Source organism: Mesoplodon mirus (assembly GCF_964341445.2).
Source record: "Mesoplodon mirus genome assembly, chromosome: 4".
NCBI classification, from domain to species: Eukaryota; Metazoa; Chordata; class Mammalia; order Artiodactyla; family Ziphiidae; genus Mesoplodon; species Mesoplodon mirus.
This window is the reverse complement of record NC_138979.1, coordinates 37,758,081-37,785,584: the sequence shown is the minus strand read 5'-3', so window position 1 is coordinate 37,785,584 and position 27,504 is coordinate 37,758,081. Positions and strand designations below refer to the sequence as shown.

General features: G+C 48.8%; 3 protein-coding genes across 4 annotated transcripts in view; 2 read left to right on the top strand and 1 right to left on the bottom strand.

Moving 5' to 3' along the window:
- SEMA4B (semaphorin 4B) overlaps positions 1 to 6,200 on the top strand; it is a 39,391-nt gene extending 33,191 nt beyond the window's left edge. For both annotated transcript variants that reach the window (XM_082619317.1, XM_082619316.1), the window contains 7 exons: positions 401 to 582; positions 706 to 856; positions 1,918 to 2,128; positions 2,230 to 2,345; positions 2,569 to 2,735; positions 4,195 to 4,280; positions 4,553 to 6,200. In XM_082619317.1, coding sequence (XP_082475443.1) covers positions 401 to 582; positions 706 to 856; positions 1,918 to 2,128; positions 2,230 to 2,345; positions 2,569 to 2,735; positions 4,195 to 4,280; positions 4,553 to 5,292 — 1,653 coding nt within the window. In that variant the 3' untranslated portion in view covers positions 5,293 to 6,200. The remainder of the gene's footprint in view (positions 1 to 400; positions 583 to 705; positions 857 to 1,917; positions 2,129 to 2,229; positions 2,346 to 2,568; positions 2,736 to 4,194; positions 4,281 to 4,552) is intronic.
- A 636-nt stretch (positions 6,201 to 6,836) lies between these two features.
- CIB1 (calcium and integrin binding 1) lies at positions 6,837 to 10,038 on the bottom strand. The gene is made up of 7 exons (XM_082619335.1): positions 9,893 to 10,038; positions 9,714 to 9,748; positions 8,536 to 8,644; positions 7,771 to 7,921; positions 7,516 to 7,634; positions 7,340 to 7,428; positions 6,837 to 7,097 (listed from the first exon to the last, which is right to left on the bottom strand). The coding sequence occupies exons 1-7, from the start codon at positions 9,941 to 9,943 to the stop codon at positions 7,076 to 7,078; spliced, it is 576 nt and encodes a 191-aa protein (XP_082475461.1). The 5' UTR covers positions 9,944 to 10,038; the 3' UTR covers positions 6,837 to 7,075.
- A 219-nt stretch (positions 10,039 to 10,257) lies between these two features.
- GDPGP1 (GDP-D-glucose phosphorylase 1) lies at positions 10,258 to 25,202 on the top strand. The gene is made up of 4 exons (XM_082618842.1): positions 10,258 to 10,645; positions 17,616 to 17,698; positions 22,469 to 22,525; positions 23,855 to 25,202. Exon 4 carries the CDS (start codon positions 23,864 to 23,866, stop codon positions 25,019 to 25,021), a length of 1,158 nt encoding a protein of 385 aa, XP_082474968.1. The 5' UTR covers positions 10,258 to 10,645; positions 17,616 to 17,698; positions 22,469 to 22,525; positions 23,855 to 23,863; the 3' UTR covers positions 25,022 to 25,202.
- Positions 25,203 to 27,504: the final 2,302 nt, after the last annotated feature.

The following is a 27,504-nucleotide window of genomic DNA, read 5'->3' as shown; positions in this document are numbered from 1 at the left end:
TGTGTAAATACATACGTATTTATATTATTTAAAACCATGTACAAACAAGATTTATACTGTAATGTGATTCTTTAGCTTCCCTTTTTGCTCAGTGGTGAATCGTGACATCTTTCCACGTGTGACATCTTTCCACGTTTGTAGATAGACTCCCCTTCGTCCTTTTCCCTGGTGTCCCACAGTAAGGAAAGCACTGTCATTTACTTAGCTAGCCTCCCGGTGAGGCGACCTGAAGGCTGCCACCTCAAGTCTTCTTGATGTGAAATGGACTCAGGCGTGGCTTTGGGTCTGTCTGGCTCTGCCTGGCGTCTGTCTCAGCCACCGCTGGGGAGGGGGCAGCGAGGAGCATCAAGTGTCCCACCCCTGCTCGTACCTAAGCCCAGGCCCTCTCTCCCTCTCCCAGGGTGATGAGGGGGGCGAGCGGGTCCTGCAGCAGCGCTGGACATCCTTCCTGAAGGCCCAGCTGCTGTGCTTGCGGCCTGACGATGGCTTCCCGTTCAACGTACTGCAAGACGTCTTCACGCTGAACTCCAGCCCCCAGGAATGGCGTGACACCCTCTTCTACGGGGTCTTCACATCCCAGTGGTAGGGCCCCCAGGACCTAGCTGGGAATGGGGTGGGGGGGATGAGTTGGGGCCGGGATTGGGCCCCGCTGGCCTCATCGTGAGCCCCAGGGCTCCTGGGCTAATCTGGCCACTTCCTTGGTAGGCACAGGGGGACCACAGAAGGCTCTGCCATCTGTGTCTTCACCATGAGGGACGTGCAGAGGGCCTTCAATGGCCTCTACAAGGAGGTGAACCGCGAGACGCAGCAGTGGTACACCGTGACCCACCCGGTGCCCTCGCCCCGGCCCGGCGCGGTGAGTGCTGCCCCTGTGCTGGGAGGATGGGTCCCCAACCGTGCTGGGATCACTTGCTTTCTCCGAGTCTGTTTTCTTACCTTGAAAGTGGGGACGAAGCCCAGGCCTGCTTGTTTTTCTTTCTGAGTTAGATGTGACCATGAATGTCGGGGTGGCTTCAAACCTGCTTAAGGCTGGGCAGGGGTGTCCCCCATCAGGACGCTGACTGCACGTGCCTCTCCCCAACTCTGCTGTGAGCTCCTTATTTATTTATTGACAGGCCATGGGGAAATAGTCCTTTCTTCTTTCCTTCCAGCCTCATGGGCTCCCCACAAAGCAGACCTTGAGACAAGGATGTGAGTGCCAGCAGTTTTTAGGGGAGGTGATCCCAGGAAGAAGCAGGGGGGAACAGGATTGTGGGAGGAGGGGGCGGAGCTAAGAAAGTGTGTGTCACTGAGCTGCTACTGCTGTGGGCACCTGGAGCTCGTTCCCTGGGGCTCTGGGAGGCTGCGTGGAGCACATCAAAGCATTGTCCCACTGGGGTGTTTGTCACCAACTCCTGTGCAGTTGAGGGTCACTCCAGGGTATTAATTCCTGGGGCTTTTACAGAGAATGACCTGGGGCAGAGAGAATCAGGAAGCACCCCTGGCAATATGGGAAACTAACTGCAGGCACCCTCATGCCCCTACACTAGGAAGCCTTGGTCAGCCAGGGCGTCCTGAGAGAGCACTGCCAAAAGGATGCTGCAGGAGCAGGAAGTGTGGTCATGCTTCTTGAGGCTTGCGGAAGGGGGTGGGGGAAGGGTGGGCAGGAAGGAGAGATGGTTGGTGGGCAGAGAGGGGGAGACCCTGGCAGCTGGGGCCCTTGGGCGCCCCACACCCTGGGCTTTGCCCTTAGGCCTGTAGATCAGTGAGCTGGCTTCGCAGAACTGGAGTGCTGTGCTGTGGCTTCCAAGGGCGGGGCAGGTACCCTTGCTGTTCACTGGGGAGACAGGGCCGGCAATCCCAGTGGGATTTGCAGGACCCACATCCTGCTTGCTGCCTTAAGTGCCACTCGCCTCAAGCCACCGCCTTCTCCTTCAGTGCATCACCAATAGCGCCCGGGAAAGGAAGATCAGCTCGTCCCTGCAGCTCCCCGACCGTGTGCTGAACTTCCTCAAGGACCACTTCCTGATGGACGGGCAGGTCCGCAGCCGCCTGTTACTCCTACAGCCCCAGGCCCGCTACCAGCGTGTGGCTGTCCACCGCGTCCCTGGCCTGCAGCGCACCTACGACGTCCTCTTCCTAGGCACTAGTGAGTGCCCACAGCAGGGCAGGCTCGGAGTCAATGGGGCATAGCTATTGGGATGTGGGCCTCAGGCTCTGCGCAGGGCCTGAGTGCTGTCCATGTTGCAGGTGACGGCTGGCTGCACAAGGCAGTGAGCGTGGGCTCCGGGGTGCACATCATCGAGGAGCTCCAGATCTTCTCATCAGGACAGCCCGTGCAGAACCTGCTCCTGGATGCCGACAGGGTGAGCAGAGGAGGAGTCTGGGCAGCGTGCTTGGGGTGCCTGACCCCTGCCCCAGCCAGATGGAGAGATCCAGGCTCCTGGCATAAGCTCTCAGAATGTGGGGGCCCGGGAGCATGAGAGGAGGGCCCCACGTGGGTGGCTTTTGTGTGCACTCGAGCCGGGTGCAGCTCTGGGTGATGGCCCTGGCTGCCCGTGCCTGCTTCTCATCCCCGTGCCTGTGCAGGGACTGCTGTATGGTGCCTCACACTCGGGTGTGGTCCAGGTGCCCGTGGCCAACTGCAGCCTGTATCAGAGCTGCGGGGACTGCCTCCTGGCCCGGGACCCCTACTGCGCTTGGAGTGGCTCCAGCTGCAAGCACGTCAGCCTCTACCGGCCTGCGGTGGCCTCCAGGTGAGAGCTCCTGAAGGCCCCACCCACTTGTCCAACCCTATGCACTAGGCCTCCGAGTGCCTTCCCTAGGCCCTCTGTGGAATCACCACACAGCCTCATTTGTGTCTACTGTCTGGGAATAATTATTAATCAGCTCCCCTTCTGACTCTCATTAAGTGTTGTAGTTCAAACGACAAATTATGTTTGCCTTACCCATCTGTAAAGCAGAGACAAGATTTGGTAAAGTATGAAATGTCAGAGCTATGAAAAGCTTTGCAGGAGAATGTCAATTGGCATGTGAATGTAGTTAAGGAACAAAAAATAAGGGCTACATAACAGTCCGTTAACAAACCCATTAAGGGAATTCCCTGGCGGTCCAGTAGTTAGGATTCTGCGCTTCCACTGCAGTGGTCACACGGTCGATCCCTGATGGGGGAACTCAGGTCCTGCAAGTGGTGGCGGCCAAAAACAAACCAACCAACCCATTAAAAACTGTTTTCAAAATCACTTATTTAGATTTAAAATTTTCATATAGAAAAAAATCGAGATAAATAAAATAAAAACTACCCTAATCCTACCACCTAGAGAGACTTACAGTGAGATTTTAATATATATCCCCCCAGATTTTTCTACATGTGTAAAATAAAAATACACATATTTTAAGTAAATATGGGATCTGTCCTATTTGTAGTGTACATACTTCACTCAAGGGGATACCTGGTTCGTTTTATATTTCAAAACACCATGTATGCATATACATATGTACACCTGAAGGCACACTCAAAAAAAATGCTGCCTGCCATTCTCGCTGGATGGTTGATTGTGACTTTTGTAATGTTTTTAGCCTTTGTGCTTGTTTTTTTCCAGTTTTCTAAAAACAAATCAGTGCATGTGCATTGCTTTAAGAGACAGGTACATACACACAGATCCAGCTATCCTTCCTTACTTTTTCTAAAAGCTCAACTCACTGCTTTTGTAATTCAGGGTATTACAGTACCTTTTTTTTCTTTTTTTTAGTATTTATTTACTTGGCTGCACTGGGTCTCAGTTGCAGTATGCAGGATCTTTCGTTGCGGCACAGGGGCTTTTCTCTAGTTGTGGCACGCAGGCTCTAGAGCGTGTGGGCTTAGTTGCTGCGCAGTGTGTGGGATCTTAGTTCCCCGACCAGGGATCGAACTCACATCCCCTGCGTTGGAAGGTGGATTCTTTACCACTGGCCCACCAGGGAAGTCCCTACTGTAACTTTTAACTGAAGTAAATACTGTGTAGACAGAGGAGATACCGGCCCAAACCCTGCGGGGTGGGGAATCCACCCAGGGAAGCCGCCTGCCTTTTACCCCTGCTTTGGGCCTGGTGGTCCCTGAGCCCTTCCCCAGGCCCACATCTGCAGGGCTGCCTGAGGGCATGTGCTGCACGGAGGGTGGGCAGATGCAGTTTTGCGGGGGTTCCTGGCCCATCCCAGACTCTCTTTGGTCCTCAGGCCATGGATCCAGGATATCGAGGGAGCCAATGCCAGGGAACTCTGCAACACTTCCTTGTCCAAGGCCCGGACTTCTGTACCAAGAGGTAAGGTGCCCCGTCAGAGGGTGGAGGAGAGGTGGGGGTCTAGTGTGCCTAGAAGGCTCCTGCAGCCACTGCTGTGTGTAAATGCCTTTCCTCACTTCCTCACCCCTTTGGCCCTGCAAGCAGAACCCTGGCAAGTGAGACCCCCAGTCCCCGAAGTCCCCAGAGTTGCTGTTACAGCACGAGGACCATAGTGCAGAGGGAGGTGGGTGAGCCTGGGGCTACCGTGGACACCAGCCTCCCTTTACCCGGGACTGTGCCTCCTTTGCCTGCAGGCGAGAAGCATTGTGAGCCAGTCCAGTTCCAGCCCCACACAGTGAACACCCTGGCCTGCCCCCTCCTCTCCAACTTGGCAACCCGGCTCTGGCTGCACAACGGGGTCCCCATTAATTCCTCGGCCTCCTGCCGCGTGCTGTCCACTGGGGACCTGCTGCTGGTGGGCAGCCAGCAGGAGCTGGGGGAGTTCCAGTGCTGGTCGCTGGAGGAGGGCTTCCGGCAGCTGGAGGCCAGCTACTGCCCAAAGGTGGTGGACGCAGTGGCAAACCAAGCAGACCGGAGTGGCAGCGTGCCCGTCATCATCAACACGTCTCGGGTGAGCGCGCCAGCCGGGGGCAAGGCCAGCTGGGGTGCAGACAAGTCCTACTGGACCGAGTTCCTAGTGATGTGCGCGCTGTTCGTGTTCGCCATGGTGCTCTTCATTTTATTCTTCCTCTACCGGCACCGGGGCGGCATGAAAGTCTTCCTGAAGCAGGGGGAGTGTGCCAGCGTACACCCCAAGACCCGCCCAGTCGTACTGCCACCTGAGACCAGGCCACTCAATGGCATGGGCCCCCCTAGCACCCCACTCGACCACCGAGGCTACCAGGCTCTGTCGGACAGCTCCCCAGGGCCCCGGGTCTTCACAGAGTCAGAGAAGAGGCCGCTCAGTATCCACGACAGCTTCGTGGAGGTGTCCCCGGTGTGTCCCCGGCCCCGGGTCCGCCTGGGCTCTGAAATCCGGGACTCTGTGGTGTGAGAGCAAACTTCTAGAGGCGGCCTCCCTCTAGGGGCCAGGAGTGCTCAGAGAGGGTCGGCTGGACCTCTGCTCCTCGTGGAACACAGCTGCGGTGCCCAGCCCTCGGGACTGATGGAGCCAGCTCGCCTGCTGTCAAGCGGCAAGGCCCCTCCACCCCAGATGGCCACAGCCCCACAGGGCCTGGCTGAAGATCGGGGCCTGCCCGGGTGGGCAGAACAGTGCTCCTTATGTAAACTGAGCCCTTTGTTTCAAAACAGTTGAAAATGTGAAACGAGAGAAAACAGTGAGAGAACACAGAATGCCATGCACATGGCCGGCCCAGCCTCCGGACTGGGAGGGCTTATCCAAAGTGGTTGTCGGAGACAGAGTTGGACATCCCACACCAACTGGCCTCTTCCACCTTCCGCCTTATCCTACTGCCACAGGCTGCCCCTTCTCATGGCAGAGCCAGGGGCCAGCTCGGGCTCCAGTGGGTCCAGCCTCGCCAGCTGGCCAAGTTGTTGCAGCCATCATCCTGTCACCTCAGGGACTGGAGGGCCACGCTGGCACCACAGCCCTCACGAGGCCCTGGGCTCAGACCCTCCTCCTGGACCTTTCCGGCCTGTATCAGGCTGTGGCCACATGAGAGAGACAGGGCAGCGTGAGCCCAGGAGAGAGTATATGACAATGTACACCTTCCCTCGGAATTCCAGGAAGACTGTTGCATGCCTTCCTCCATCCCAGCCTGCAAACCTGTGTCCCTTTTCCCCACACTTGCCCTGGCCTCCTCTTCAAAACCAGTCCCCAGTTCACCCCTACACCCCTACACCTTGCAGCCTCCACTCTAAGGGATGTTGATACTGCCCAGCACAGGGTCCCTGAGTTTATGTGGGTTTTGTATTCTTTTTAATAAAATGCACTTTACTTTTTTTTTTTTTTTAATAAAATCTAAAGAATTGAAATTGAATCGTGCCCCTTCCAAAAAGCAAAGGACTGTTGCTTTTTGAGGCTGGTATAGTTCTTTGAGTTCTGGGAGGTTCTAGGCCTCCTCTTTCAGGTGCTAGTGGGCCAGAGCCAGCCCAGCCTGGCCAACCACACCTCCCAGCAGAGCCAGGTTCTTAAAGTGGGGAGTTTAACCAACACACTGATGGATGGGGGAGGGGATTTGTTCACTTTACTTCAGTCCCTTTACTTTGCATCCCCAATTCAGTTCAGGGATGGGGCACAGGGGACAAGGTCTTGAGTTTTCTTGTTTTAACTTGAAAAGAATTTGTATCTTTAAAATGATCATACAGTAAAACTAACTTTTTTCTTTTAGTACACAGTTCTGCAAGTTTTAACACATGTATAAATTCATGTAACCACCACCACAATCAGGATGCAGAAGAGTTCCACCCCTCATGTTACCCTTCATACTCACACCCTCACAAGGGGTGGGTGGGAAGCGTGGGGTACAGCCTGACTTCCTGCTGTCCGCTTCTTTAGATCCTTATTCCCAGTGTGACTGAAAGCTCCTACAAGTCCACTCCTTCCTCATGTCAGCGTTTCTAGTGTCACACAAAGGCTCAAAACTTCTAAACCTTTATTATTGATTAGTAGAAACACAAACAGCGATGACAATGACAGTGAGGGGAGAAGCCTTGACGTGGAGGACCCTCCCTTGTCCCAGGCAAGGCTGCGCAGTGCCACCTCCAGGCTGGGCCAGCTTGGCTGGCCCTGGCAACACAGAGGTAGTAACCTTGGCTGTGGCTCAGCAGTGCAAAGTTTCTTCGACAGGGTGCTGGGCCACACACTGTGGCTCCTGTCACAGGACAATCTTAAAGGAGCTGAACAAAAGAAGACTGCATTGGATTTTCTGCTGGCAGAGGAAGGTAGGGACTAAACCCAAACTTACCTACCTCTCCCCCAAGACCCTTTGGAATGGGCTGTGTCCCATATCTGTGAGTCCCCTCTAGAAGAAGAGCTACTCTAATACATTCAGAGGAAGCAGGAGGCTTTCTCTAACCCCAGATACCACCTCCCATAATAACGTCGCAGACTCTGCAGCAAATGAGCACCACAGTCATACCTGGCGAAGTCTGGTGAGCGGGAGATGACATGCTGGAATTCAGAAAGATTGATGGTCCCATCCCTATCAATGTCAGACTCTTCTAGGATCTGGGAAAGGGAAAGCTTCAGGCCAAAGCCCAACCCTTCCCTCCTGCTCCCCAGCCCGGCCCAGCCGAGCCCGGTCCCGTTGCTCACATTGTCGATGAGCTGCTTCATCTCTGAGGCACTGAGCCGTGTGTCCTCACCCTCTCCCGTGAGGCAGTTCACGAGCTGGCTCAGGTCTTCTCTGTTCAAGGTTCCGTCATCATCAAAATCTAGAAAGCAGACACAGGAAGCCAAAAAGGATGTGGTCAGGATGAGCTCCGAGCTCCTGACCCCCAGCTCCCAAGCAGTACCCCCACAAAGACCATGTTGGAACGGGTGGTGTTCCACCCGGCCCCTGGTTCTTACCGAAGATGCGGAAGGCATAGTGGGACTTGATGTCTGGGGTGGCTGTGTCACTGAATACACTGAGGAGGTCCAAGAAGTCCTCAAAGCTCAGGCTGTCTCTGGTTGGGGAAGTGGAGAAGACCCTGCAGATTCGCTCCTTGAAGGGGTTGGCCTAGGCAAGAAAGCCTTCTGTGAATGCCACAGGATGCAGCCCAAGTCACACACTCAAACCCCACTGGGAAACTGGAGGGAACAGTTCAGGCTCTCGAGGGGAGAACAATCAGTGCTTTGGGGCCAGCACGGAGCTCAGGAGGACCAACGACCCAGCTGGGGGTGGCTTCTCAGGAGTCAGAGCTTAACCCAAAGGCAGGCCTGGGAGCACAGAAGGAAGAGGAAGGCATCCTAAGCAAAGAGGACAAGATGGGCTGGTTATTTTAAAACAAAACATTTCACTGAGTACTTACTGTGTTACAAGCACTAGGCCAGGCATTTTGCATAGCAATTTTCACAGCAGCCCTATGGAGAGCAATCAGCCTCTGGAACAGGGTTTCTCAAGCTTTAATAAGGTAATTTAACTCCTCTTAAAGGATAAAACTTGTTTGAACCTCCAAGAATATGTCTGAGAATCCCAGGTTGCAAAACACCCTTCTATATAATTCCCTTGGATGATTTTGGTAAAACCCTAGCCCCCAGGAAATCAGGGCTAAAAAGGGAAAAGACTAGAATGGGGACCAGTGACCACATGATCTCAAAAGGAGTAGCAGAGGGAGGCTGGGGGGCTGGCACCTTGAGCTCTGGAAGGCTGAGGATCTGCTCCAAGGACACTCGTGCCTGCAGTGACTCCTCCACACTCCGGTGCTCCTGGGGAAGCAGCTCACAAAACCGCCTGTGGGCTCTGGCAGAAGGAGGGGAAGCTGTTGTCGTCCCTTCCTGAGTGTATTACATCCCCACTCCTTGCCTTGCTACCCATTATAAACCAGGTGAGGAGCTAAGCCCCATACACAGTATGTCTGAGTCTCAGGCATAAGCCAAGAGGAGATATATTACAAGACAGTATAGGCTGGGAGTCCATTCTTGCAATGGGTATTGACTGTGGGCCCACTGTGTCCCAGGCACTGGGCCCTGGTTCTAGACCCCCCGAGGGATAGAGAGGTCTGGGAAGGAGCCATAAGTTGGCCCTGAAGAACAAATGAAAAGAGCTGAACTGAAATCTCATTCTCATTTCATTTCAGGAACCTCCTGCTGCTCCTCAAAGCAGCTACCCTGAACTATCTACTCCTTAGGCACCATCTCATTCCCACTGGGATTACTTTTGCCCAGAGAAGCTCAGGAATCTTCTCACTCAAGTGCCCTGGCCACATAAAGCTTGCCCACGGCTAGGGAGGGGGTTCCAGTCCCAGTTCAAATCCTCCTACTCAGTCTTAGGCAAATTATCAAACTGTGTCACTGTCCCCATACCTCCGTCGTGAGGGTTAAATTAGGTAATGTAGAAAACCTCGTAGCACAGCCTGGCACACAGCAAGTGCTCAATAAGCGTTAACGGTTACTGTATTATTCAGGTAAAGGAGGAGCCAGGCTCCCCAAGGCTTCTCTGGCTTTGCCTGTAGGTAAAGCAGCCCAGAACTGCAGCAGCCCCTGCCGGACTGGAGCAACTTCGGTTATGCAGAAGCCAGTGGAGCGAAATCAAAGAGCGCCCAACTTTGGCTGGAAGCTGCGAGGTGACTCCACGGTGCACAGCTGCGGCCGCCGGCGCCAGCGGGAAGGTCGTGCCGGGAAGAGGGCACAGCCTAGGGCCCGGGGCCCTGCACTCCAGTTCCGGCTCAGCTCCTGACCTCGGGCAGGCCCCTGCCCCTCCCTCTGGCGGGGCCTCAGTTTGCCCACCTGTAAGACAGAGCCTCCCCCGCCCCCCACGCCCGAAGTCGTCCCCAGAAGATCCCGGAGGTGAGGTTCGAGACAGCACTTACAGGAGGATCTCCTGTTTGGTCAGGAACGTCAAGTCCTGGAAGGCAAAACAAGACAGGAGGTCAGCGGGCGGCCCGGGGCCAGAGGCCGCGTCCGCCGCCCTGCCGCCGTTCGGGGACACCCCCACACCCCCAAGCGCAGGGCCGCGCGCAAACTCCCTGGGGACTGGCGTCTCACGCACCTGGTACTCGACCAGCAGCTCCTTGGACAGGCGACTGCCCGAGCCCCCCATTGCCGCACCGCGCGTACAGCTCCACCAACTCCTCTCGGGACGCCGGCAACTTTCTCACTTCCGCCCTCGGGCCGCGTCACCGCCCAGTCCCCGCGGCAACCGCTCCTGGGGCCACCGCCCCCAGGCCCGCCCCCTCCTTAAAGTTCCCAGGCGCTCCCCGCCCGGTTCAGCCAGCTGGATCCCGGCTCTAGGCAGTTCCCGGCGAGCTGGAGGCGGGGCCCGCGGCGGGGCCGGACGCTCCAGGGCGGAGCCCAGGCCGCACGACCCCGCCTCCTGGATGGGCGGGACGGGCCGCGCCGCGTGCCTGCGTGCAGGTTGCGCATACGTTAAGGGTGCCGCGACCTCGCTATGGCCACGGCAGGATTTCAGGGGAAGGTGTGCGTGTCCGCCTCATCTGCAGTACGTGGCGGCTGGGGCGGGGTGGCTTTGTGTGGAGTCCAGTAAGGGGCATTAGGGAAGTGTTTGGAGCAAGGGTAACCGAGAAACCTCGTGACTCGCTGAGTGGCCCGAGGCGGTCGGCTGCCCCTCTGCCCAGCGAGGGCTCTTCCACCCAGACGTTACCACCGGGCACCTGCCGTACGTGTTGCAACCCTCATACCACCTCTCCAGAAATAACCATAACCTTTCTGCCTACTGAGGCCGTTTAGTGACGGCCCACTGAAGCGCTGTGCATAGCTTCAGTTCTTACAACAGTTCTGCAAGGTAAGTTCCCGTTTGACAAATTTGGAAATGCAGAGGCTCAGGGGGGTTCAGTGACTTGTCTAGACTCGGTCATTTACAAAGCCGTCTCTGCAGTCCAAGGCTCTTTTCAAGAATCCGCCCTGCTGTACTCCTCATTCCAGCCTACATGCTGTCCCCTGACCCCACCCTGCGTTCAGACTGCATGCTGGGGGAGGCAGGGATCGAAGCTGACCTGTTTGCTCTTGTCCCCTCTCAACTCCTAGGACAATGCTTGACACATGGTAGGCTCTCAATATTTATTGGATGCATGCATGAATGAATTAACCTACACTGTTCCAAAAGGTGAGGATCACAAGTTACTGCTTGGAGGAGGTGGAGGTGCGGTTAATTTTTTTTCCACATCTTTATTGGAGTATAATTGCTTTACATTGTTGTGTTAGTTTCTGCTGTATAACAAAGTGAATCAGCTATACGTATACATATATCCCCATATTCCCTTCCTCTTGCGTCTCCCTCCCACCCTCCCTATCCCACTCCTCTAGGTGGTCACAAAGCACCGAGCTGATCTCCCTGTGCTATGCGGCTGCTTCCCACTGGCTATCTATTTTACATTTGGTAGTGCATATATGTCCACGCCACCCTCTCACTTCGTCCCAGCTTACCCTTTCCCCTCCCCGTGTCCTCAGGTCCATTCTCTACGTCTACGTCTTTATTCCTGTCCTGCCCTTAGGTTCTTCAGAACCATTTTTTTTTAAGATTCTATACATATGTATCAGCATACGATACTTGTTTTTCTCTTTCTGACTTACTTCACTCTGATAAAAGACTCTAAGTCCACCCACTTCACTACAAATAACAATTTCGTTTCTTTTTATGGCTGAGTAATATTCCATTGTGTATATGTGCCCATCTTTTTTTTTAAATTTATTAATTTTTTTTATTTTTCGTTGCATTGGCTCCTTTGTTGCTGTGCACGGGCTTTCTCTAGTGGTGGCGAGCATGGGCTACCCTTCGTTGCGGTGCGCGGCCTTCTCGTTGTGGTGGCTTCTCTTGTTGCGGAGCATGAGCTGTAGGTGCGCGGGCTTCAGTAATTGTGCCACGTGGGCTCAGTAACTGTGGCTCGTGGGCTCTAGAGCACAGGCTCAGTAGTTCTGACGCACAGGCTTAGTTGCTCTGCGGCATGTGGGATCTTCCCAGACCAGGGCATGAACCCGTGTCCCCTGCATTGGCAGGCGGACTCCTAACCATTGTGCCACCAGGGAAGCCCATGCCGCATCTTCTTTATCCATTCATCTGTCAGTGGACACTTAGGTTGCTTTCCATGTCCTGGCTATTGTAAATAGAGCTGCAATGAACATTGGGGTACATGACTCTTTTTGAATTATGGTTCTCTCAGGGTATTTGCCCAGTAGTGGGATTGCTGGGTCATATGGTAGTTCTATTTAGTTTTTTAAGGAACGTCCATACTATTCTCCATAGTGACTGTATCAGTTTACATTCCCACCAGCAGAGCAAGCAAGTTCCCTTTTCTCCACACCCTCTCCAGAATTTATCGTTTGTAGATTTTTTGATGATGGCCATTCTGACCTGTGTGAGATGATACCTCATTGTAGTTTTGATTTGCATTTCTCTAATGATTAGTGATGTTGAGCATCCTTTCATGTGTTTGCTGGCAATCTGTATATCTTCTTTGGAGAAATGTCTGTTTAGGTCTTCTGCCCATTTTTGGATTGGGTTGTTTGTTTTTTTGATATTGAGCTGCATGAACTGCTTGTATATTTTGGAGATTAATCCTTTGTCAGTTGCTTCACTTGCAAATATTTTCTCCCATTCTGAGGGTTGTCTTTTCGTCTTGTTTATGGTTTCTCTTGCTGTGCATAAGCTTTTAAGTTTCATTAGGTCTCATATGTTTATTTTTGTTTTTACTTCCATTTCTCTAGGGGATGGGTCAAAAAGGATCTTGCTATGATTTATGTCATAGAGTGTTCTGCCTGTATTTTCCCCTAAGAGTTTTATAGTGTCTGGCCTTATATTTACGTCCTTAATCTATCTAGAGTTTATTTTTGTGTATGGTGTTAGGAAGTGTTCTAATTTCATTCTTTTACATGTAGCTGTCCAGTTTTCCCAGGACCACTTATTGAAGAGGCTGTCTTTTCTCTATTGTATATTCTTGCCTGCTTTATCAAAGATAAGGTGACCATATGTGCATGAGTTTATCTCTGGGCTTTCTATCCTGTTCCATTGATCTATATTTTTGTTTTTGTGCCAGTACCATACTGTCTTGATTACTGTAGCTTTGTAGTATAATCTGAAGTCAGGGACCCTGATTCCTCCAGCTCCGTTTTTCTTTCTCAAGATTGCTTTGGCTTTTCGGGGCCTTCTGTGTTTCCATACAAATTGTGAAATTTTTTGTTCTAGTTCTGTGAAAAATGCCATTGGTAGTTTGATAGGGATTGCATTGAATCTGTAGATTGCTTTGGGTAGTATAGCCATTTTCACAGTGTTGATTCTTCCAATCCAAGAACATGGTATATCTCTCCATCTGTTTGTATCATCTTTAATTTCTTTCATTAGTGTCTTATAGTTTTCTGCATACTGGTCTTTTGTCTCCTTAAGTAGGTTTATTCCTAGGTATTTTATTCTTTTTGTTGCAATGGTAAATGGGAGTGTTTCCTTAATTTCTCTTTCTGATCTTTCGTTGTTAGTGTATAGGAATGCAAGAGATTTCTGTGCATTAATTTTGTATCCTGCTACTTTAACAAATTCATTGATTAGCTCTAGTAGTTTTCTGGTAGCATCTTTAGGATTCTCTATGTACAGTATCATGTCATCTGCAAACAGTGAGAGTTTTACTTCTTCTTTTCCAGTTTGGATTCCTTTTATTTCTTTTTCTTCTCTGATTGCTGTGGCTAAAACTTCCAAAACTATGTTGAATAATAGTAGTGAGAGTGGGCAACCTTGTCTTGTTCCTGATCTTAGTGGAAATGGTTTCAGTTTTTCACCATTGAGAATGATGTTGGCTGTGGGTTTGTCATATATGGCCTTTATTATGTTGAGGTAAGTTCCCTCTGTGCCTACTTTCTGGAGAGTTTTTATCATAAATGGGTATTGAATTTTGTCAAAAGCTTTTTCTGCATCTGTTGAGATTATCATATGGTTTTTATTCTTCAGTTTATTATATGGTGTATCACATTGATTGATTTGCGTATATTGAAGAATCCTTGCATTCCTGGGATAAACCCCAGTTGATCATGGTGTATGATCCTTTTAATGTGCTGCTGGATTCTGTTTGCTAGTATTTTGTTGAGGATTTTTGCATCTGTGTTCACCAGTGTTATTGACATGTAGTTTTCTTTTTTTGTGACATCTTTGTCTGGTTTTGGTATCAGGGTGATGGTGGCCTCGTAGAATGAGTTTGGGAGTGTTCTTCCCTCTGCTATACTTTGGAAGCGTTTTAGAAGGATAGGTGTTAGCTCTTCTCTAAATGTTTGATAGAATTCACCTGTGAATCCATCAGGTCCTGCACTTTTGTTTGTTGGAAGATTTTTTTTTTTTTTTTTTTCTTTTTGCGGTATGCGGGCCTCTCACTGTTGTGGCCTCCCCCGTTGCGGAGCACAGGCTCCGGATGCGCAGGCCCAGCGGCCATGGCTCACGGGCCCAGCCGCTCCGCGGCATATGGGATCCTCCCAGACCGGGGCACGAACCCGTATCCCCTGCATCGGCAGGCGGACTCTCAACCACTGCGCCACCAGGGAGGCCCTGTTGGAAGATTTTTAATCACAGTCTCAATTTCAGTGCCTGTGATTGGTCTGTTTATATTTTCTATTTCTTCCTGGTTCACTCTTGGAAGATTGTGCTTTTCTAAGAATTTGTCCATTTCTTCCAGGTTGTCCATTTTATTGGCATATAGTTGCCTGTAGTAATCTTTCATGATCCTTTGTATTTCTGTAGTGTCAGTTGTTACTTCTCCTTTTTCATTTCTAATTCTGTTGATTTGAGTCTTCTCCCTTTTTTTCTTGATGAGTCTGGCTAATGGTTTATCAGTTTTGTTTATCTTCTCAAAGAACCAGCTTTTACTTTCATTGATCTTTGCTATCGTTTCCTTTATTTCTTTTTCCTTTATTTCTGATCTAATCTTCATGATTTCTTTCCTTCTGCTAACTTTGGGGTTTTTCTTTCTTCTTTCTCTAATTGCTTTAGGTGTAAGGTTAGGTTGTTTATTTGAGATTTTTCTTGTTTCTTGAGGTAGGATTGTATTGCTGTAAACTTCCCTCTTAAAACTGCTTTTGCAGTTTTAACCCATAGGTTTTGGGTTGTCATGTTTCCACTGTCATTTGCTTCTAGGTATTTTTTGATTTCCTCTGATTTCTTCAGTGATCTCTTGGTTATTCAGTATTGTTTAGCCTCCATGTGTTTGTATTTTTTACAGTTTTTTCCCTGTAATTGATATCTGGTCTCATAGCATTGTGGTCAGAAAAGATGCTTGATATGATTTCAGTTTTCTTAAATGTACCAAGGCTTGATTTGTGACCCAAGATATGATCTATCCTGGAGAATGTTCCATGAGCACTTGAGAAGAAAGTGTATTCTGTTGTTTTTGGATGGAATGTCCTATAAATATCAATTAAGTCCATCTTGTTTAATGTATCATTTAAAGCTTGTGTTTCCTTATTTATTTTCATTTTGGATGATCTGTCCATTGGTGAAAGTGGGGTGTTAAAGTCCCCTACTATGAGCGTGTTACTGTCGATTTCCCCTTTTATGGCTGTTAGTATTTGCCTTATGTATTGAGGTGCTCCTGTGTTGGGTGCATAAATATTTACAATTGTTATATCTTCTTCTTGGATCGATCCCTTCATCATTATGTAGTGTCATTCTTTGTCTCTTTTAACAGTCTTTATTTTAAAGTCTGTTTTGTCTAATATGAGAATTGGTACTCCAGCTTTCTTTTGGTTTCCATTTGCATGGAATATTTTTTTCCATCCCCTCACTTTCAGTCTGTATGTGTCCCTAGGTCTGAAGTGGGTTTCTTGTAGACAGCATATGTATGGGTCTTGTTTTTGTATCCATTCAGCCACTCTATGTCTTTTGGCTGGAGCGGTTAATCCATTTAAATTTAAGGTAATTATCGGTACGTATGTTCCTATTACCATTTTCTCAATTGTTTTGCGTTTGTTATTGTAGGTCTTTTCCTTCTCTTGTGTTTCCTGCCTAGAGAAGTTCCTTTAGCATTTGTTGTAAAGCTGGATTGGTGGTGCTGAATTCTCTTAGCTTTTGCTTGTCTGTAAAGGTTTTAATTTCTCTGTCGAATCTGAATGAGATCCTTGCTGGGTAGAGTAATCTTGGTTGTAGATCTTTCCCTTTCATCACCTTAAATATGTCCTGCCACTCCCTTCTGGCTTGCAGAGTTTCTGCTGAAAGATCAGCTGTTAACTTTATGGAGATTCCCTTCTGTTATTTTTTGCTTTTCCCTTGCTGCTTTTAATGCTTTTTCTTTGTATTTAATTTTTGATAGTTTGACTAATATGTGTCTTCGCATGTTTCTCCTTGGATTTATCCTGTATGGGACTCTCTGTGCTTCCTGGACTTAATTGGCTCTTTCCTTTCCCATATTAGGGATGTTTTCAACTATAATCTCTTCAAATATTTTCTCAGTCCCTTTCTTTTTCTCTTCTTCTTCTGGGATCTCTATAATTCTAATGTTGGTGTGTTCATTGTTGTCCCAGAGGTCTCTGAGACTGTCCTCAATTCTTTTCATTCTTTTTTCTTTATCCTGCTCTGTGGTAGTTATTTCCACTATTTTATCTTCCAGGTCACTTTCTGTTCTTCTGCTATTGATTCCTTCTAGAGAATTTTTAATTTCATTTATTGTGTTGTTCATCACTGTTTGTTCTTTAGTTCTTCTAGGTCCTTGTTAAACGTTTCTTGTATTTTCTCCATTCTATTTCCAAGATTTTGGATCATCTTTACTATCATGACTCTGAATTCTTTTTCAGGTAGAGTGCCTATGTCCTCTTCGTTTGTTAGGTCTGGTGGGTTTTTACCTTGCTCCTTCATCTGCTGCATATTTCTCTGTCTTCTCATTTTGCTTAACTTATTGTGTTTGGGTCTCCTTTTAGCAGGTTGCACGTTCGTAGTTCATATTGTTTTTGGTGTCTGCCCCCAGTGGGTAAGGTTGGTTCAGTGGGTTGTGTAGGCTTCCTGGTGGAGGGGACTGGTGCCTGTGTTCTGGTGGATGAGGTTGGATCTTGTCCTTCTGGTGAGCAGGACCATGTCCAGTTGTGTGTTTTGGGGTGTCTGTGAACTTAGTATGATTTTAGGCAGCCTCTCTGCTAATGGGTGGCGTTGTGTTCCTGTCTTGCTAGTTGTTTGGCATAGGATGTCCAGCACTGGAGCTTGCTGGTTGTTGAGTGGATCTGTGTGTTAGCGTTGAGATGGAGTTCTCTGGGAGAGCTTTCACCGATTGATATTACATGGGGCCAGGAGGTCTCTGGTGGTCTAGTGTCCTGAACTTGGCTCTCCCACCTCAGCGGCTCCAGCCTGGTAGCCAGCCGGAGCACCAAGACCCTTTCCGCCAGATGGCCAGGTACGTGGGAAGTTTCTTGCCTTTTGGGAAGTCTGAGGTCTTCTGCCAGCATTCAGTAGGTGTTCTGTAGGAGTTGTTCCACATGTAGATGTACTTTTGATGTATTTGTGGGGATGAAGGTGATCTCCATGTCTTACTCCTCCACCATCTTGAAGGTACTCTCTGATCTATGTCTGAAGCTTCCATTCTGAAGCTTTGACAGGATTTCCTTCCCTCCATTCACAGCCACGTTTCTCTGCTAGCCTGTTGTTGGCAGGAGCCAGTTCCTCACAAGCTGGTGGACTGAGGAGGTCACTTCCTCACTGCTTGTTGGCTGGAAGTCTCAATCAGTTCTTTGCCATTTGAGTCTTTCCACAAGGTACCTTACACATGGCAGGTGACTTCCATGTATACATGTCTCTGCAGGTTCTCTCCCTGGTAGGCTGCTCTCGCACCAGCATTCCCTGCCGGTCGTGGAACTTCCAGAAGCTGAGGAGGCATGCTCCGAGGTTAATTATTTTTTATTGTTGTTTGTTTTCAGCTTTAATGAGGTATAATTTTTTTATATAAATTTATTTATTTATTTATTTATTTATTTATTTATTTATTTTTGGTTGCCTTGGGTCTTCGTTGCAGTGCGTGGGCTTCTCATTGTGGTGGCTTCTCTTGTTGCGGAGCTCGGGCTCTAGGCACGTCTGCCTCAGTAACTGTGGCTCATGGGCTCTAGAGTGCGGGCTCAGTAGTTGTGGCGCACAGGCTTAGTTGCTCCACGGCATGTGGGATCTTCCCAGACCAGGGCTCAAACCCCTGTCCCCTGCATTGGCAGGTGGATTCTTAACCACTGTGCCACCAGGGAAGTCCATAAATTATAAAATAGTTATTCTGAGTCTTCCAGCAGTCCCTGGTAAGTCTGGTTAGCATATTGTCCTTCCTGTGCCCAATCAACCCTTGACACAGTGATAAAACTGAATGGCTGATTTAAAAATAACTCGTAGTGCTATTTTTAAGCAAAACAATTATTTTGTTTCTTAGTTGGATTCAAAGGTTTGTTCATTGATCATTTTTTTGTTAAAGTACCAACTCTTGGATTTGTGAATTCTAACTTTTTTTCGTTTTCCAAGACATTTCATTCCCTGCTTGTAATATTATTTCCCTCTTCCTCTTTTCCTTGAGACATTACATAGGATGGCCACACAGGGTTTGTCTGACGCAGTGATATTTGATGTTTAATGTTTGAGACCTAAATGAGTCAGGCATGTGAAGAATACCTGGGAGAAGGGTATTTTAGGCTGAGAGAACATAAAGCACCAAGGCCCTGAGCAGGAGCAAGTTTAGGAAGAGTGAGCAGCAGAGTAGGCCAGGGGAAGAGTGGACTGGGAGGAGGTGAGAGGGGGAGGCACCGCTAAGCCTTGAGAGCCCGGAGGCCATGGTGAGGAAATCGACTTTGTTCTAGGGGCTCAAGGTCACATCCCTAGTGAATGGAAGAGCCAGAATTCCAACACCTTGTCAGCCTCCAAAACCACATCTCTCACCTTCCTGCCAGGATGATACCGACTACACAGGCTTGTTGTGAGGGTCACCTGAGTGGACTTGGAAAGCCCCCAACCCATGCCTGGCACGACATAGACATGCGAACAGTGTGCCCTTTCTCCTGGTTTTCCTATGTAGGTTCAGTCCTGTTGTGTGGTCACTATGATTTGTCACTTTCAAGTATTCCTCTTTATTCCTAGGTGTTGTTTTTGCCTCCTAGTTCACTTGAATATAAATACAACCATACCCACTTTCTATTGATTCTATTGACTGATATGTCTTTACTCGTATTTTTAGCCTTTTGGTATCATCTTGGCCTTAGGTCCTTGGTCCTAGCCCCTGGCTTTTAATGTTACTCCAAATTTGTATCTAGCCCAGATCTTACCCTTAACCTCCAGGTTTGACTGTCTCACTGCCTACACCACTTTTCTCGGATGCCCAGGCTGCATCTCAGAGTCAATAATCAAAACTGAACTCTTGGTCTCTCCCTTCCTCTAGTCAACCTATTCTCACCCCACCTCCCCAGCATCTCCATCTCTGTAAATGTCACTGCAGTGCCTAGTTCCTGATGCCGAGTCACTCCCAGCTCTTCCTTTTCTGTCAGTTCCCCTAGTCAGCCTGTCAGCAGGCCCTGTTGGTTCAGCCTTCAAAACATGACCCGTATCCCCAAGCTCCTTTGTCTCTGTTGCCATCTGTGTTGTCCAGTCACCCTCACTGCTCACCTGGACACCAGAGTGGCCTCCAATGTGATCTCTGCTTCCCCTTGCTCCCCTACAATCCATTTTCCACACAACAGTTAGAAAAAGTTTATAAAATACCAGATGATCCTTATACTTAGAACCTGCCAGTGATTTCTTACTCTGTTTAGAATAAAATCCAAGTTCCTGACCATGATGCATAAGGCCCTGCAGCTAATCTGGCCCCTGCCTTCCTCTCCAGCCTCATGTGGGGGCCCCCTCCCCTGGTCAGCCATACCTCAGTAACACTACCTCCTTTCTGTTCCTTGAACAGGCCAGCCACCTGCCCTGCGAGACTTATGGCCTTGGACTTACAATTTCCTTTGCTTAGAGTACACTTTCCTCAGCTCTTCATTGTAGGCCTCTTCTCATCCTTCCTGTCTTAGTTCAGCTGTCATTTCAGAGGGCCCTGCCCCGCCCTCTTGTGGAAGTGGGATGCCCTGATCCCACCTCTTAGTCACCCTCTGTTGTATCACTTGTTTATTTCCCACAAAATGCTATCACCACGGGTAGTTAACATTTTCCTTTTGCTTATCATCTGACGCCACCCCAGGATGTAAGCTCCATAGGGATATGTGTGGACTTTGTTCTCTTTATTTGCTACCATTTCCCCATTGCCTCATACACAGCAGTTACTTCATAAATACTTGGGTTTTGTGGCTCAGCTGAACGTGGAGCAGGGTGCACAGAAGAGGTGGCCCCAGAGTGTCAACAGTGGGGATGACGTAGGCATTGATTCTGAATGAATGAATGAGTGAATGAGAGAGTAAGTGAATACTTAGGTTTAGCTCATCAAATTGTTGGATTTCTTAAATCTATTTTGAGACTCACTTAAATTTTTTCAAGTTGTGGTAAAAAATACATAACATGAAATTTACCATCTTGACATTTAAAAGTTGTGATTAAAAAACACGTAGCAGGGGCTTCCCTGGTGGCGCAGTGGTTGAGAGTCCGCCTGCTGATGCAGGGCACATGGGTTCGTGCCCCGGTCTGGGAAGATCCCACATGCCGCAGAACGGCTAGGCCCGTGAGCCATGGCCGCTGAGCCTGCGCGTCCAGAACCTGTGCTCCGCAGTGGGAGAGGCCACAACAGTGAGAGACCCGCGTACCGCAAAAAAAAAACAAGTAGCAGGGCTTCCCTGGTGGCACAGTGGTTGAGAATCTGCCTGCCAATGCAGGGGACACGGGTTCGAGCCCTGGTCTGGGAAGGTCCCACATGCCACAGAGCAACTAGGCCCATGAGCCACAACTACTGAGCCTGCGCGTCTGGAGCCTGTGCTCCGCAACCAGAGAGGCCGCGACAGTGAGGCCTGCGCACCGCGATGAAGAGTGGCCCCCACTGGCTGCAACTAGAGAAAGCCCTCGCACAGAAAACAAAGACACAACACAGCCCAAAACAAACAAATAAATAAATAAATTTTAAAAAACAAATTAATTTTAAAAAACATTCCTCCATAAAAATACCACTAAGCTTTAAAAAAATAAAAATTAAAAAAATTAAAAATACGTAGCATAGGGACTTCCCTGGTGGCTCAGTGGTTAAGAATCCGCCTGCCAATGCAGGGGACATGGGTTTGATCCCTGGTCTGGGAAGATCCCACATGCCGCGGAGCAACTAAGCCCATGCACCACAACTACTGAGGCTGTGATCTAGAGCCCGTGAGCCACAACTACTGAAGCCCGTGTGCCACAACTACTGAAGCCTGCTCGCCTAGAGTCCATGCTCGTCAACAAGAGAAGCCATTGCAGTGAGAAGCCCGCACACCACAACGAAGAGTAGCCCCCGCCCACCGCAACTAGAAAAAGCCCACGCGCAGCAACAAAGACCCAACGCAGCCTAATATAAATAAGTAAATAAATAAACTTATTTTTAAAAAAATATGGCAGTCTTCAAAAGTTAAAAAATAAAAAAGCACGTAGCATAAAATTTAACACCTTAACCATTTCTGAGTGTATAGTTCAGTAGTGTTAAATATATTCACATTGTTTGGTAGCCAATCTCCAGACCTCTTTCCTTCTTGCAAAACTGAAACTCTATGCCCATTAAACAACAAACAATTCCTCATTTTCTCCTCCCCCCAGCCCTTGGGAACCACCATTCTACTTTCTGTCTCTATGAATTTGAGCACTTTATGTCCCTTATATAAGTGGACTCATACAATATTTGTCCTTTGGTGACTGGCTTATTTCACTTAGCATAATGTCCTGATGGTCCATCCGTGTTGTAACATATGTCAGCATTTAGTGCTTTTTAAGGCTGAATAACATTCCATTGTCTGTATATACTGCATCTTGTTTATCCATTTATCTATCGATGGATACTTAAGTTGCTTCCACCTTTTGGCTATTGTGAATAATGCTGCTATGAAAATGGGTGTACAGATATCTCTTTTTGAGACCCTGCTTTTGGTTCTTTTGGATATATACCCAGAAGTGGGATTGCTGGATCATATAGTAACTCTATTTTTAATTTTTTGAGGAGCTGCTGTACTGTTTTCCATAGCAGCTGCATCACTTTACATTCCCACCAGCAGTGCACAAGGGTTCCAATTTCTCCATATCCTTGCCAACACATGTTATTTTCTGTTTTTGATAGTAGCCATCCTAAAGGATGTAAAGTGGTATCTTACTGTGATTTTGATTTGCATTTCCCTAATTAGTGATGCTGAGCATCTTTTCATGTGCTTGTTGGACATTTGTGTATCTTTGGAGAAATGTCTTAGGCTCACTTTCAATAGAATAATTAAGGATTTTATGTTTTATTGTCAATATTATGCTTAGCTCGAGTTAAAAAAATTTTTTTTATTGTGGTAAAAAATGCGTAAGATTTACCACCTTAACCATTTCTAAGTGTGCAATTCAGTAGTGTTAAGTATATTCCCATTGTTGTGCCGCCAGTCTCTAGAACTTTTTCATCTTACAAAACTGAAACTCTATACTCATTAAACTCAGCTTGACTTTTAATATGTTGTTTTGTATGTTCTTTGTTTTTTCTGTTTTACTAATATGAAGTTTCTGGACCAGCAGAGCTGAGGGTACCCAAACTTGTACTGAGGCAACTCTACTGAGGTAAGCTTCATTCTGAAGTCCCATGTGGGCCAACAGCAGGTCATCTCCCTGACACTTCTGGGTCCACAGGGCTCCAGGGGCCCAGTGGGAGATGAAGACAAGCACCTATATTTCTGCCTTAAAGGATTGCCCTAGGGTGCTTATGATGGGCCATCCTCACCCAAATGGTTCTATGCATGGCCATTTGGAATCACTACACAACAGTGGAAAAGCTGTTCCCACAGAGGAGTGGTCAGCTTTGAAACCTTGGCCATTCTCATGCACTGGAACACTGGTGCAGTTTTCTGGAGGGCAGTTTGACAGACTATGTATCAAAAGCCTGAGCTGTGAGCCTACTCTGACCAGTGGTCTACTAAGATTTTATTTTAAAGGAAAATAAAAACATCTGCAAAGATAGATACACAGGATGTTCATCACAACATTGTATATAATAGTATGAAATTGGCAGCAACCTAAATGTACAACAGTTAAAGATTTGTTAAAAAATTAAGATCTGGGGGGCTTCCCTGGTGGCGCAGTGGTTGAGAGTCCGCCTGCCGATGCAGGGGACACGGGTTCGTGCCCCGGTCTGGGAAGATCCTACATGCCGCGGAGTGGCTGGGCCCGTGAGCCATGGCCATTGAGCCTGCGCGTCCGGAGCCTGTGCTCCACAATGGGAGAGGCCACAACAGTGAGAGGCCCACATACGAAAAAAAAAAAAAAAAAATTAAGATCTGGGACTTCCCTGTGGCCCAGTGGTTAAGACTCCGCACTCCCAATGCAGGGGGCACGGGTTTGATCCCTGGTCGGGGAACTAAGATCCCACATGCCACATGGCACGGGCAAAAAAAAAAAGTCAAGATCCATCTACATATGAAAATGAGGCTAAATGTAAATTGTGATTTCTCCCTGGGCACTGGAATAAAGGTTGTAATTTATCTTTATCTTTTTAATCCATGAAGAAAGTTTACTCAATATATATAATTTTTAGAAAGAGAAAGAATTTGATTTATATTTTTAATTCAGTAAAAACGTATGCTAATCTGCAGGTGATAATTATGAGTGATTTCTTTGTTTTCAAAATATTTTACCAGAGGCGTATATTACTTTTATAATCAGAGCAAAAAGTAAAGGTTATTTGAAAATAAAATTAGGAGAGTTCCCTAGTGGTTAGAAATTCTAGTGGTTAGAATTTGGGGCTTTCACGGCCGTGGCCCAGGTTCAGCCCCTGGTCAGTGAACTGATATCCCGCCAGCTGCATGGCACGGCCAAATAAATAAATAAATAATAAAAATAAAATCTTTGGAAATGGGATAGCATCATATATTTTTCACCTTATGATTGTTTCAGGTCAGCCCCATGGCTGTTCCACATGGTTCAAGTGAAACTTCCTATTTGCTACCTCCAAACAGTGAGGACTGGGGACGGCACGGCATTCCTGACTTTGTCTATGGGCAGAAGGAACTCGTGCCAGAAGGGATTCAGTGGCCAAGGAGCGGACCCAGCCTTCTGGACACACTGCCACTGTCTCGCTTTGACTCTGCCCTCTGCTTGGCCTGGAGGCAGCGGATGGAGCTGGGGCTGTTCCGCTACTGTCTGGGGGACCTGCAGACCCAAACCCTTCCTGGTGCCGTGGGTTTTGTGGCTCAGCTGAATGTGGAGCGAGGTGTGCAAAGAAGGAGCCCCCAGAACATCAGGAGCGTGAGGCAGGCATTTGACCCTGAACAGTTTAACTTCAACCAGATCCGGCCAGGAGAAGTCCTCTTCCGCTTGCACCGGGACCCCGATCTCCCCAGTGCTCTCCAGCAAGATGACATCCTCGTGGTGATCAACGTCAGCCCCTTGGAGTGGGGCCACGTGCTGCTGGTGCCCGAGCCCGCCCGAGGGCTCCCCCAGCGCCTGCTGCCAGGGGCACTGCAGGCCGGGGTTGAAGCTGTGCTGCTGAGCTCACACCCAGGCTTCCGAGTTGGCTTCAACAGCCTGGGCGGCCTGGCCTCAGTGAACCACCTCCACCTGCATGGCTATTACCTGGCCCACAGACTGCCCGTGGAGGGGGCCCCAAGCGAACCCCTGGATCCTGGGGGCCGTCTGCATCTGCTCCAGGCCCTCCCAGCTCCTGGCTTCCTCTTTTACACAAGCGGGCCAGGGCCCGACTTGGAAGCCTTGATAAGCAGGGTATGTCGGGCCACTGACTATCTGGCTGACCACGAGATTGCACATAACTTGTTTGTGACCCGGGGCGCTCCACCTGGAAAGACATCATCTTCCTCAGCCCTCACGGGGGTCCGAGTAATTCTTTGGGCCCGGAAGTCCAGCTTTGGGATAAAGGAAGGCGAGGCCTTCAATGTTGCCCTCTGTGAGCTGGCTGGGCACCTCCCTGTCAAAACATCCCAGGACTTCAGCAGCCTGACAGAGGCGGTGGCTCTGGCCATCATCCGAGACTGTCTGCTGCCCCCAGACCAGGCAGAAAAGGTGCAGGCAGCACTGGTGGCCTTGATAGCCAAGGAAGAACAGTAATCCTTCCAGAAGTATTTATTTTGTAACCGATCTAAGTCTCTTTCCAGAAATCTGTCCATCATGATCATGTGGGCACTTTCATGAATGCCTTCTCACCTGTCTCAGCCTAAGGGGAGGGATAAAGAACTGGTAAGTGGTCTCTTTAAGGAGGAGGATACCTTGGAATAAATCGAATGAATGAGCCCTCATGGATGTATCTGCTGCTTTTCACCTTTCTTCTTAGATAAGCCCCAGGGATGTCAAACCTATTGTTAAGAAGGGAGTGTGTGCAAGAGTTAATTAACACACTCCTGACTTGTATATGCCAACTTTTCTCTTCCTTTCTTATCAAATCGTAGCAAAGTGATAGTTTATCACTTCCCCTGTTCTTGCCTCTCTGCCTGTTCTCCCTTTGCCCACCACTGAGTTGTATTTCTTCATCCTGCCCCTACATATGTCCCCTCCATCCATATGCCCTATTTATAGCATTCTTCGCCTACCTGGCCACCTTGAATTTTCCTTCAGCCCCAAAGCTGAGCTGAGTGTTCTTCACATACATCATTTCATGTGAAAACAAGGTGTCCTCACAACTTGAAAGTTGCAGGTCCTCCTCTTAATACTCCCATTTAACAGACGAAGATATGGAGGCTGACAGAGGTTTAGTAATTTGTCCAAGGTCAGATGGCTCAAAAGTAGTGGAGTCAGGACTGCAACACAGGCAGTCAGACACCTGAAGCTGAGCTGGGGCTGTGCCCGTGTGACTGCCATGTTAATAAAGTCTCATTGAGATGAAGCAGAATATGCATCACAACCCATTTCATAAGAAAATCAGTTTAACATTTAAATTCCTATAAACAGTTTTTGGTCACCCTCATGTTTTGGGCACATTGCAGTAATTTCAGCTTAATGCCTCTTTGTGCAAGCCTTTGCAAATATGGGCTCCAATAACATCACTTTATTTTGCTCGCTCACTCTCTGAAGGGAGTGCAGATGACCATTAGAGCAAAGTGGACTTTGTGTATCGAAGGTGATGAGTCCAAATACCAGGATTTCCCCAGTTTTTCCTTAGGATTAATGTTCAGAGGAAAGCCTTCTCTGGCCCCAAATAAGTTTTTCCACAAGTAAAAGTCAAATAGGTTTTCTTTATGGTAGTACTTCTTAGCCATGAATACTTTGTGAATCGTCAAGAAGGGGATTTATGGGCTTCCCTGGTGGCGCAGTGGTTGAGAGTCCGCCTGCCGATGCAGTGGACACGGGTTCGTGCCCCGGTCCGGGACGATCCCACGTGCCGCGGAGCGGCTGGGCCCGTGCGCCATGGCCGCTGAGTCTGCGCGTCCGGAGCCTGTGCTCCGCAACAGGAGAGGCCACAACAGTGAGAGGCCCGCGTACCGCAAAAAAAAAGGGGGGGGGGGCATTTATGGAAGCTTTTTCTGAGCTTGAACATGGAACACTTAGGAGACCCTTTGTATCCAGAGCCCTGGGCTTTGAGCACAGTAGGTAAGTAAGAAGGGACAATCCAGCTCAGGGCCTCCCCACCGCTTTGCTTGCTTTTTGTTTGTTTGTCTTCTTTTTTGATGGAGGGTCTCTTGTACTAAGGGGTTTTGGACTTGATCTAATGGGAAACCTTGAAGAGTTTTAAATTGGGGAGTAACAAATATGCATTTTAGGGCGAATACTTAAGCTGCAGTGGATGGATGGATGGATGAAGGAAGGAAAAATAGAATAAGGGAATCCAATTAAGAGGCTGCTTAATGGTGGCAATTCAGGCAAGAAATGGTGATTCAGGTACTAGAACAGTGCCTGGAACGTTAAATATTTGTCGAAAGAGTGAGAAAAGTTTGCGTCTGAAAGGCAAGGGACTCCAAAGCATTTCAAGGAGAGGGTAATAGAGTATCATACACTGAAGGGAGGTCAAGAAGTCTATGAATCGGAAAATGTACATGTCTTTTTAGAGGAGCGAAATTTTTTAAGTGTCCTTTAGATTTAAGCACATGGGATAATCTTAAAGTGACAAATTGGGCGGAGTTTGGTGGAGGTGGCAATCAGAGGTAAAGCGGATGGACATCAGGAAAAGATGGCGACAGTAAAGGAGCAGTCTGATGAGCACCTCCAGGGCACGTGTGATAATCACGGCCGTCCCTCCCAAGTGCTGGGACTGCTCTAGACATGGTTACTAAAAACACTGAAGGAAGGCAAGCAGGTACTCGTCCCGAACACTGCGTTGGCCAAATTCCGGGAGCTTGGCCCGCGGATTCAGGAAAGGGTGGGGGTGGGGCTCGTGCGAACTGGCGTGAAAGCGGAAGGACTAGAAGTCCTATCACGCATCGGGTCAGTTGCCGCAAGAATCCGCCCTCCAGTGCCAGGCGCTCGATTGCGTGTCCTACGGCAGCCCTGGGGCAAACTTCTCGGGCACCCGCCCAATATGGCCTCTGCTGGCGCCCAAGTGGGTGTGGTTCTCGGAAAGGCCCCGCCCCCAGAACGCTTCTCCAATGGGGGCCGCCCTC

Excerpts from the sequence above, each read along its gene's own strand:
- CIB1 (XM_082619335.1), bottom strand. The coding sequence starts at position 9,943 with ATGGGGGGCTCGGGCAGTCGCCTGTCCAAGGAGCTGCTGGTCGAGTAC. Across the intron at positions 7,922-8,535 it reads TCAGCCTTCCAGAGCTCAAG|GCCAACCCCTTCAAGGAGCG; the intron begins GTGCCAGCCCCC and ends TTTCTTGCCTAG. Across the intron at positions 7,635-7,770 it reads CTATGCCTTCCGCATCTTCG|ATTTTGATGATGACGGAACC; the intron begins GTAAGAACCAGG and ends TCTGCTTTCTAG.
- GDPGP1 (XM_082618842.1), top strand. The coding sequence starts at position 23,864 with ATGGCTGTTCCACATGGTTCAAGTGAAACTTCCTATTTGCTACCTCCA.